The 11,850-nt window shown below is 37.1% G+C and overlaps 1 protein-coding gene across 1 annotated transcript; it reads left to right on the forward strand.

Moving 5' to 3' along the window:
- Positions 1-332: 332 nt before the first annotated feature.
- On the forward strand, positions 333-7,241 carry LOC144444296 (solute carrier organic anion transporter family member 3A1-like). The gene is made up of 7 exons (XM_078133710.1): positions 333-891; positions 2,136-2,480; positions 4,254-4,434; positions 4,920-5,061; positions 5,496-5,656; positions 6,165-6,229; positions 6,895-7,241. Exons 1-7 carry the CDS (start codon positions 333-335, stop codon positions 7,239-7,241), a joined length of 1,800 nt encoding a protein of 599 aa, XP_077989836.1.
- Positions 7,242-11,850: the final 4,609 nt, after the last annotated feature.

The raw sequence follows: 11,850 nt of genomic DNA on the forward strand, positions 1-11,850 counted from the left end.
TGTATGTGTGTGTGTGTGTGTGTGTGTGTGTGTGTGTGTGTGTGTGTGTGTGTGTGTGTGTGATTGATCGGTTGTATTGGATAGATACATTATTTAAATGGATAGCTTTACAATGAATTGAGAGCCACTTTACTCATCAGCTGTACAGTATACATTGAAGTATAACACCAGTTAATGTCACCTCTGTAATTAAAGTATATGTCTATGAAAGCTTCGGTAATTTGCAAAGTGATAATTTGTTTTTCTTCACTTTTTGCTAGGAGAAAAAAGACCGGACTTTCTTTCAAGAGAAAATCATTGATAGGTAACGGAGTAATAAATAAAGCTTCAAAATGGCGATGTTATGCTTTGGGGATGTTCGCTGTTTCGTCTTATTGTTTTGCTTAACCATCTTGATGTATTCCATGATGCAGGCCTATTCTAACAGCGTATTAACAACCATTGAAAGACGTTATAACTTGAACAGCTCACAACTCAGTTCGCTTGTCAGTATCGCACAGGCAGGTGTTCTCCTAACTATCATGCCTGTTTCTTATCTTGGCGGTCGTCCAAGCAGTAGTCGTCCTCGCTGGGTTGGCTGTGGACTTATAACTGTTGCCTTAGGCAATGTCATCGCAACAATTCCGCATTTCATTCTTGGACAATACACCTACAGTGGTAGTAATGACGTAACGAATGGTACCAACGAAACGAAGGTGTGTACTCAGAATTCCACGCTAAACCCTGAATGTAACAATGATGAGAGTGGGGCTTCAAAAGACAGTGAGGTGGCATATATGTTATTAGCTGCTGGTGTTTTCATAACCGGTACAGGTTACAGCGCACTCTATTCCCTTGGGTCATCCTTCGTGGATGACCATTCTAAACCCGAGTCGTCATCCCTATATCTCGGTAAGTACAACACTTTATCTAAAACATGACCACTCAATGGTTCCGTTTTATAAATTCATAATTATATTCCTTTAGGATGCATGAATGAAACAACTGTCCCATGTCAACCTTGACTATGCCCTTAGCAATAGCTTATACCAGTATATTTTGTTATAACGATATTTATGAGTAGGCAAGTGAATAAACATGTTTTTAAAAATGGAAATATGACTCGCAATAAGAGCACTTCCATAGTGATGGTGTGTATTGTAATAATTACAACAGGGATGGGTAAGCTAGTTGCATTCCAAACTGAAAGTATAATATATACCTAGCAACAATACCACACGCATAGCAACAACCATAAGATGGTATATATTCCAAAGAAAACAACAAAGATTGGATAGGCTAGTGGATAAAACATTAAAATATGGATACACATAATATATCTAGCAACAAAACCATATCCTCAGCAACAGCCAAATGATTGTATATTTTGCAAAGATAACAACATAAATGACTTGGCAAGTGGATAAACATTCAAAAGCGATCAGCATGAATAGTGTTCAAGGCAGAATTATAATCTTGGAGACGACCTCAAAGATCTTTGGCAGAATGAAGTCCTACCAATCAAAGTCTCTGAAAATTCCATCATAAATCATTGTTCCCAATGCACAGTTCTGCAACAACGCATTGGTGTCTCTTTTACAATTCGTAATCAATTTTCAAAGTTTATGTCATGCAGAAAACAACGACCGGTTCTTATCAAATGTGACATGTGACAGTCTTGCCAATTTATGAAAACAAACACTTGCAACACTTGTCAATCCACCTGTCAAACAAATTCATTAAACCCCCAACAATATTTCATCCTTTCCATTGCTATTTAGACATAATACAATGCACCAAAGTGAACATAAAATTTATTGAGAAGTTGGTATTCATTTTGTGTGGAAGGGTCACTCCTCATTGTGTGTCATATTAAAATTTTAAGTGCGACCAACATTAGCTATTAGACACTTATTCATCCTCAACCCCACATAAAGCATGACATTTTTGGGAGCCCCTCCCACCTTTCCATTTGCTTGGGGCAAAATAAAATTCATGACGCCCCCCCCCCCATGTTCTCTGGCAACCCTTTCACGAAAGAGTGGAACTGTGTCTCCAATGACAGATAAGCAGAAGATGGTTTGCAAGTTGGTTAAATATGGTCAGCAAACATTCAATGTTTCTCGAATACTTTCATTACATTTCCCCATGTGTAGGCATAATGAGCACGATGTGGGGAGGTGGATCAATCTCTGCGAGTTTCCTGGGAGCTGCATGCCTGCTTCTCTACGTTGATTTCAACACTGTGGATGTATCGTCCGTTGAGTTGAACTCTTCGGACAAACAATGGATTGGAGCTTGGTGGTTGGGAAAGGTCTGTGGAGCAGCGGTTTGTGTTTTAGTGTCAACTGGTTTCTTCTTCATCCGGCGGAGATTGTCAACGTACGAACCTGACAGATCTTATGAGCATGGAAAGGAAAGGAAAGAGAAGGAAAATGAAAAGCCGTCAATTCAAGGAGACAGTGTGAATGTCGGGACCAGGCTACTGTCTAGGGTCAAAGGTGAGCTCATTATTACATGTTGACCATTGATGACGTCAGAACACAAACGTTCGCATAAAGAACTATTTCAATATGCAATTCATGACTGTATTGATGGAAAAAATCAGAGAAAAGTTGTATATCAGGGTGACCCCTTTCTAGCATTACGGAGGGTGGGGTGTCATGTCATATCATGAATTCAGTAAAACTTTCACTTTTTTACTAAAGCTGGCTGAGTTCATTTTCAGGAATACTGAAGCTATTTTGGAGATTCTTTACCAATCCACACTACATGGCATTGATGGTAGGTTATGGCTTCGAAATAGGCTCTGTTGCTGGACTGAATCCATTCGTTCCTAAATACTTGGAAGTACAGTTCGGCAAATATTTTTACAGGTATGGTATACCAAATGCGAAGAGATCTAGGGTGTGTACCTTGCCTATTTTTGGATTGCTTACTTAGATTTTCTGTCTCCCTGTAGGATATGTTCTATGTACATGTACATGTATACTAGTTTAGCAGCCCTTTTAGGGAGTCGTCAGTTAATACGGCCATGCATGGGTGAGCTTTTTAAATCCTTACTCTATTCACTACAAAAACATCTTCCCCCTTCAACTGTAACAGTTTTGAAAACAGTCTGACACCCCTTTCGGTACCAAATGGAAAAAAACCCAGACATTCCCTCTATCTCCTCCATGCATGTTATCAAAAGTATGTTGTGTGTATTTGGTTAAAATGTTAGTACCCATGAGTCTACCACAACAGTTAAATTTACTCTAACCAGTGTATAAAACCTATTGTTTTATAGGGAGGTCTAAAGGGGATTCCCAGCAAATGCTGACATTTCATCATTAATGCATTTAGGTTTTTTTGTGCAACTTTGAATCCATCTTTGATATCGCATATCTTAACTATTGAAACTTAAATGTCACATAGACCGATACAATTTAGAAACTTGACAAGTTCGACAAGTTATGAGATGGCCAGAAAAGCTTTCCGAACCTAAGAGTTGGACAGTTAACATTAATAATAAACAATCCAAAAACAGGATGTTGCAATTTAGGGCCGAGCCACGAATTATTTTTTTCAGCTTTCCCATGCTCCAGTATAATGTGTACAAATCTAGTTTTTGATGTTTAATTTGTTCATCCTCAGCTGTATAATATTGTAGCTAAAATGATGTAGGTTTGGTGTTTCAATCATATTATATTACGTTTTTGACACACTGACACACTGAGTATTAATTCTATCACAGTGCAGTAAAAACTGGCTTCTAATGAAAACATTACACATGGACTTGATGATTTTAATGGCTGCAATTCTTTATTTTCTAACTGGTCGACATTTCAACTTTAGTACTTCTACATTTTTTTTGCTATAGAAGTTGCCCAAGGATGTGTATTAATGTCATATTATATTAGTGAAACGCCAATTGTAGCTGTAATGTTCCAAAATTAAAAGTTTTAGCCTTTTTTCCATGCTTGAAAACCGATGTTATACTTTTGGCTAAATGGTTTATGAGACAACGACATGCCTCTTTCAACAGACTGCAAATTGCAATAGAACAGCATGGGGCTCATGCCCTAATGAAAATAGAAAAAAAGACCACTGTATATATACATAGTTAGGTAACTACGTGAAACTAGTCCATGTCATGTGACACGGTCTAGCCAATCACTGCAGGCTGTATGTAAACTATGTGCTATACAGTGAAATAAAGATCATTCGTAACCTGTGACAGTCCCCTGTGAAAAAATAAATTAAATTATCCACGTTAATTTAATTTCTTTTAGGATTTTTCAACAGTATAGCAGGTGGCCTGTCATCTTTAGTTGGGGGAATTATCTTGAGAAAACTAAAGCTGGGGCCGGTTGCAATTGCCAAATTTATGGTAGTTTGCCTTGCACTTGGAACTGTGTCTCCCGCTATGCTGTATCCATTTCATTGCATTGATTTCGACATAAGTGGTGTTGGGTAAGTGTTTACTTACAGTATATATCATACATACATGTTCTTCCTGAAAGGTAAAGTACTATCGGGCGTATTTCTGTCTTTAGTATATTTATATTGGTTACTGCTATCAAATCTGCTTCATTTGGAGGCGATACAACATCACCATGGTAACTTCCCCAACTTTAAATTTGTATGCGTCGACCATTTTAGAGATATCCAACAAGGGGTTAGTAGTACAAAATCGCTGATGACGATGTCGCAAATTCCATAATATCCAATGCTCCTTGCATCTGTCACGTCAAAGATACCAGGGTATACCGTACACAGTATTTGTATCTAGGGTAGAGGGTATTTGTATTCTAGCTAAAATGTAAACATGTTTAGATGTTTAGATTGTCATGTAGTAAATTGATTTTTATCAATCAGTTTGGGCAGTTTGCTTACTGCATACCTCAAAAGTCTTATATTATATTTCACCTTGTATACATTGATTGTTTCATTGACAGTAAGGACAGTATCAGCAAAGACCAACCTTGCAATCTGGACTGTTCTTGCTCTGTTGATCTCTTTGACCCTGTCTGTGGTTCAGATGGCAATTCCTATGCATCACCGTGTCACGCAGGATGCACTCAGCTACTGTCAAATAATGTAAGTGAAGAAATATTTCCTTTGTGTCTTTACTCATTGACATTTGACCTTTGATCACCATATACTCTCTCCGCCGACATGCAAATAGTCCCAGTTACCCAGACTCAACTGCAGGCTACAACGTCCGCCACCTGAGAGGGGGGCGGTAGAAGTCAGACCCCGCAATGGACTCTGCGTAACCGATTACAACCGATCACGATGATGAAATGGTTTATTTCACTCACTGTAAGCAAAATACAACCAAACCAGCAAAAACTCATATATTACAGAATGTAAATTAATTTCTGCTGATAACAGTAGTGTAAGCAGCGCCATCTATCACAGAGTGGGCAGGACTAATATTTTCAAAATCGCTCAGCTTATCATGTTATGTTCTAGTTGAAATTTTAATACTCGTGTATATTTTTATTGTTCTTCTCCCGCCCTATACCTAGACCTACACGGACTGCAATTGTATTCCTAGTCAGCAGGCAACCGAAGGAATGTGCAACGAAGGCGAAACATGTTCTTACTTGTATCCGTTTTTGGTCACTTTGGCATTCTTCACTTTCGTCAATGGCCTTACTGAGACTCCATGCGTCATTCTGACTATGAGGTGAGAAATGTCACTATAGGTTTCTCTTTTTCTGACTTTCTATCGATCACATTGACTCTTTGCAATTACCTAGGAGTTTTGAATCTTGTTTAAAATCTTGATCTTGTTCATGATTAAAAGTTTATATAGACAATGCAATCCTGTTTAGGGAACTTTTCACTGACAACTGTAAGTGAACGACAGTGTGTAATTGTGTCATCTCCTTTTTCTTTGTCACCTTTATTTTGCACGTAATTTTGCTACAATCAAGCCAACATTTGTCCGTGTTCAATTAAAAAAGGGACCTTGTCACTATAGTCAGAAAACTGCCAGTGACGAAACCCTTAGGTCACGAGCTAGTATTTATAGGCTGAATGGAGGAAAATGTTTGTGGATAACATAATGAAAACTCGTGAAAGCAAAGTCGATTGGGAACGTAGATGCGTGCAACATGGTTTCTGTATAGCATAGTTTTAAGTTCTTGTGTAATATTAAACAAAATTTCCTCCTTGCTCTACTCCTTTTTCAGGTCAGGACCACCCGAAGAGAAGGCTTTCGCTCTCGGTTTAAGAATTGTAATAAATCGTACTTTAGGTAAGTTAATATTGTATTGAAGACGTTAAAGACAAATGGGAAATACTTGGTCATTGAAAACTGGTTAAAAGCAGCCCCTCTCCTACAAATCTATGGTCTTGGGGCAGTGAATATTATTTACATAAGTTATACTGACATGTGACCCATAGTGACCTAAATTTGCATATAAAGTGGTACTACTCGTTTCCTATTTTCCCAAGGGCACTATTCATAATCACGAATTCGAATGTGGCAAGAACAAGTGCATGAGGATATAATTCAGGCATCATATTATCACTCCACGTGTTATTATGTCGCAACTATTTCCCACGACTGAGTTATTTTTTTGTCTCAGAATTTCAGCCTCAGGGATTAATAGTTGCTACATAACAACCTTCAGGGTAATAGAACATTTACTCTTGGCCTCATAACCAGGCGTTACGTTTTATGTAGCCTTTTATACTGGGGTGTATGGGTTTCACTGTATTATGATGATAAAATATATATAACGTAAAATTATGAAATATTACAAATATTAAAAATCATATGTGTGTATGTATGGGGAGGGTTCTTGGCAGAAAAGAATTAAATAGAGCGTGGAAATGGAATGGGGCGAGCAGCATTTTACATCTACATCTTAGTAATTACTGTTTTCTATTAACTTTGTATATTTTATCTTTTCAAAGGTTTTATTCCACTACCGTTGATCTATGGTGCAGTGATTGATATGTCGTGCAGTTTATGGAGAACCTTTTGTGAAGGCGCTGATGTTGGTGAATGTTTGGTCTACGACACCCAATCCTTCCGCCTCAACCTCATTATTTTAACAGTTTTCATGAAGTTAGGTGCTTTCATTTCCTACATAGTTGCATATATTCTGTGGAAAAAAAGAGGTGATCCTAACAAGGTTAGAAATGATGAGAATCTTAAGGGTGCCCAAGAGAGTCATGTGAATCCAACCATTGATCCTATTGGTTTGTCCAGTCTGAATGGTGCATACAATGAATCGTACACCCATGACACTCCGATGTGATCACAAACATAAAGAATATATATATTTCATCGCCTGTAAAGTCAACAAGATTTATTAAGAAGTAATTAACCGGTAACATTGAACTTGCAAACCCGCCATGTTGAATGTTGCATCATGGGAAATGTGATAATAAATGCTAACCAATTAGTATTATGAACAATATTGTTAAATTGTTTGTAACCACAAATGATCAATTCATATTCACCCTGACCATTGTGGGAGGTTTATTTTATCGGTAGCTCCAGATTAGGTAATACGATAACCTCAGATAATCCCATAGTCCTTTGCGTCTGAGCATGCTCAGAAAGTCTTGTAGGACCACTATCATTCAACAAAATCAATGACAGATCCAGACATCTTGTCAGCTCTGGACGCAAACTTCGCGGAACTCTATCCCTGATGAACTGTAAACGTTTGATGACGTTTAACTTTTAAAATGCAAAACATAGATTATGAACGCTTTTGAGTTTATAACTACGAAAATTATGTATTCATTTTTCGCTAGTTCTTCATTTTAACCAGTGTGTTGTTTTACCTTTTGAGTACAAGTATAAAGTTGGCCTCAGATTCAGAATCAGATTCACATTGGAGGACAATATGAGGCCAGTATCATATTGCGCCTCAGGTTCAGTCTCACATTCGAAAAATCCCGATAACACCAGAAAAATAGCCAAACAAGACAATATGATAAATGTCCAGGCTACAGGAAATGTTCCCCCTTCATTCTCTCTTGATCAGCTTACAAGGGGACAATTACCTTAAAATCAGAGATAAAAGATTGTCCCCTAGACATTAGAAAGAGGTCAAAGTTCAGCTGATGTGTTTCGTTGTAGGCACACTTAGTCTTCCAATGATGGAATCTGCATTGCGTCTGTTTCAAAAGACTTTTTGCCTTAATATTTAGTCTGTAGAAGTAATATTTGATGATGGGTGAGAAGTACCGTAGAGCATTGCCTGTAGTCCCTATGGTATAATTTCTTGTTTCACATCTTTCGTCTAGTGTTATCGTGATGTTTAGATATCAGACTGAACCTGACGCTCATATATGAGACTGGTCTTATATTGTCCTCCAATTTGAATCTGATTCTGAATCTGAGGCCAGATTTATACTCGTATTTTTAGTTGAGTTTGTGTGTGTGTGTTTGTTTGTTTGTATTTATTTGCTTTGTTTTTTTGTTTGTTTGGTGGTTTTTTGTTTTTGTTGTTGTTTTTTTTTGTTTTTTTTTGTTTTTTTGGGGGGGGTGTTCGTTTATATGCAGCGCTTTTCAAATTTCAATTACTTACCGAAGTGCTACTTTATCACCCCAAACTGAACTACTTAGTTTGATTGTAGCAATAAATACAGTTGTACAATAAAAAGTGAAATACCAATGACTGACCCTTTCCATTAATTTTCAACACTTCTGTTGTTTCCCGTCGTCTTTACAATCTTTAAACCTCTCTAACACTGCTAACAGTTGTAATCATGTGATTGAAATTTTCAACAAACGATGGCATATTGATGAAAAATGTGATATATGTCAACTACCGTAACATAACACCATGTCACCTGTGTCACACTCAAGTGAAGCCTTGTCATCAAACAAGTATTACATTCGATTCCGATATGTATCGCTTCTTGACATTTGATCGCAGAACATTACTATACAGTAATTGATGAATGTAAACTTCTCAACAATATTGATATATGTCGTTATTACATCAGATAACAACATCAATTCGGGACAGACGTTTTAATATTCGTTGTTTACATGGGAAGCAATGTGGTGGTGATTTTATGTTACCTATAGCTCATTTTAATCAGGGATTCTAGAAAAGTGATTATCATCAATTCTACACCACGTGACTTCACTAAAATATATAGCAAAATAGAATTCTTGGCTGCAAAAGGCTGTTGTAAACTGGGGCGAGGCACTCTGGTGAAAACGTAAAGTTAGGAGCTAACACACAGAGGTTGAAAAGGTTAGTCGTACTTTCGTGTGTGTTTGTGGGGGTGTTTCTGTGTGTTTGTGTGTTTAAGCAATAATAACTCAAACCCCGCAATAAACTTTCAACTGGTAACCATGGTATCTTCGACAACTGCAAATACCAATAGCCTTTAGAACCCAAGCAACTATTGAAAGCGTCCAGATTTACGAAGATTTATATAAAGAGTATGACAAGTGAAAGGTTTGAACTCTATCTACACATATACTTAGTTTGCATGAAGTTTCTTGTCAATGAATAGAGGTTTAGCTATGATGCATTTACCCCACGACCAACAGGTCGTCAAACGTTATTGGCTCTAAAAACAAGATAATTGATTCTAGCATTGGTAAATAAGTGTCATCGGGTGAGCACAGCAGACACAGGGCACCTAGATCTGAAGATGACAAGCTTATCATCTATCTTGTCCTGAGTCGACTACATGAGTCCTAGTATACATCTACATTCTTTTAGACCAGGAATGACAGCATTAGGTTCTTGGTTTTGACGAGTGACCCCCCCCCCCCCTGGTCCCCTAAACCTCAAGCTGTAAATTATGACGCCGCTCTTAGTTAGGGGTGAGGAGATTCGGTTAGGGGGCGATTCATGATCTGACTGAACTATTGACATGTTTTACCTTGTCTCCTTAGTTTTGAATGAAACCTAGCTGATATCTTGACAGGTTTGTAGATTAGCCTCCCACCCTAAAACTATCTTGCCATCTACTTGAGTTTTAATATGACATAATAATGATAAATCTAATAAACATCAATCAAGCCATCATTGATATGCTTATATGTAAAATAAATTCTTTATCACGTAGTGAACTGTTGTTTTCATCCCTTAGTAACGACTGGGTTGTACGCATAATATTGTCTTCGATTTTCACCATTATACTGCATTTATACAACTGCTCGCACAGCAATGTATTTAAACTTTCTGATAAGTTGGTATATATAGAGTCGCCAATGCCAATCATGCCTGGTAACGTAGTATAGGCAACTTTGCAGTTCTCAGCGTTGGCGTTAACCTAACTTAATGCGAAGGAGAACTACAATTAATTGAAAAGTTTATTTTTCAATTATTTATTCAGATTGAAACAAAAGTGTGATTTACTAAAGCAAACAACTTGCATTGAATGTCATAACTTTCAGCTGCAATGTTTATCTGCGTGATAAGATCGGTACATTGGGGTACTTCTATGGACAGAATCGACAGATTGAGACTTAATTTATGTGTTAGTAGTGGATATGTTTACAGTGCAATGGCATATAACTTAAAACATTTACAGAATTCAGACAGACTCTCGCCCTTTATAGACTGAAATGTGTTGAACGTGGATATAATATTTTTGTCCGTTTAATGCTGCTGACTGTACGCAATTCTTCTACCTGGACGTTATCTGAGTCAAACGTGAGGTGAGTGCATTGTAAAGGATCATTGTACAACCAGGATAGTTGAAACAAAACGTCTGGAAAAATACAAACAAACATTATTACATTGTGTTCTCTGACCTTACAAAATTCGTATTAATATACATTGCTTCAAGAAATCGTCTGGTACGACAAATGGATTTAGAAATGCTATATTGTATTCGCTGACCCGTAACATGCCTAAAAAATTATAATGATTGTTACAGTGTATTATGTGTCTACGATCTGCTAAGATAATTCTATTGTTCAAGCAAAGAAAATGCATCAATATTGGTAAAAATTTTGTAAATCCGTGTTATGAAAAGAAGTAGTAGTGCAAGTGCAACTAAAATGATGCTGTGAGTTTACACAACACATGAAAAAAAACGTCGTCGGGTGCAACAAAAATCTCATCAACACTAATACCACCATATTTAAATTTACCGTCTGACTTCACAAAATATTTGCCAAGCAAGACGTTAAAATGTAACAATATAATAGGAAGATTTATTTTTTGAACCATTGTAACACTGTTGGTAAATCTTTTGTAAGGCCGGACTATAAAACGTAGCAGTGCTTTGTCGAACCAGTTGGCACTTTGCTTCACGTTTCGTGATTTAATTTTGATTTCTTTTAAAGAGCCAAGCGTTAATATTGCAACGATATTAGGAGGATGTCTCTCGAACCAGAGGAAAATTTGTTTAATAATTTACATCATATTACATCCTATTATACGATCAAAATGTTCCAAAGGCAAATTTTTACATGTACAGAACGGTTTATGCACTTTGTCTTCGTAAAGGCATACTCTCCACTATATTGTCTATGGTGAAAGGAGGCAGGGAAACATGTTCTGCAATCTGCACAGTTTTAGAACCTAGAAAACGGGGAGAGAGTCATAATACGCTTCACGTGTCCACTTGTTTGTTGTGTGTGATGTATAGAATGGGTCTTATTTAAAGGATTATTTCAATTAATAAATTGAGAGCCACCTTAAAAATAATATCATCTTTGCTCTGTACATTGAAGAATAACATGACTGTTTTAAGCAGTTATTTTGACTTTGTGATTTAGAGGTTGTCCATGAGTAAACTGTGCTCCCATGCAACGCTTCGGTGATTTGCAAAGTAAATTTTTTTTGTTTTCAAATTTTGCTAGACCAAAAAAGAGGAACTGAACACGCTTTCAAGAAATACCATCGATAGACAACAGAGAAATAAAGAAAGTTTTCA

Source organism: Glandiceps talaboti, chromosome 13 (assembly GCF_964340395.1).
Source record: "Glandiceps talaboti chromosome 13, keGlaTala1.1, whole genome shotgun sequence".
NCBI classification, from domain to species: Eukaryota; Metazoa; Hemichordata; class Enteropneusta; family Spengelidae; genus Glandiceps; species Glandiceps talaboti.

Coding starts and splice junctions, on each gene's coding strand:
- LOC144444296 (XM_078133710.1), top strand. CDS start 333: ATGGCGATGTTATGCTTTGGGGATGTTCGCTGTTTCGTCTTATTGTTT. Junction 2,481..4,253: donor GCTACTGTCTAGGGTCAAAG/GTGAGCTCATTA, acceptor AATTTCTTTTAG/GATTTTTCAACAGTATAGCA. Junction 6,230..6,894: donor TGTAATAAATCGTACTTTAG/GTAAGTTAATAT, acceptor ATCTTTTCAAAG/GTTTTATTCCACTACCGTTG.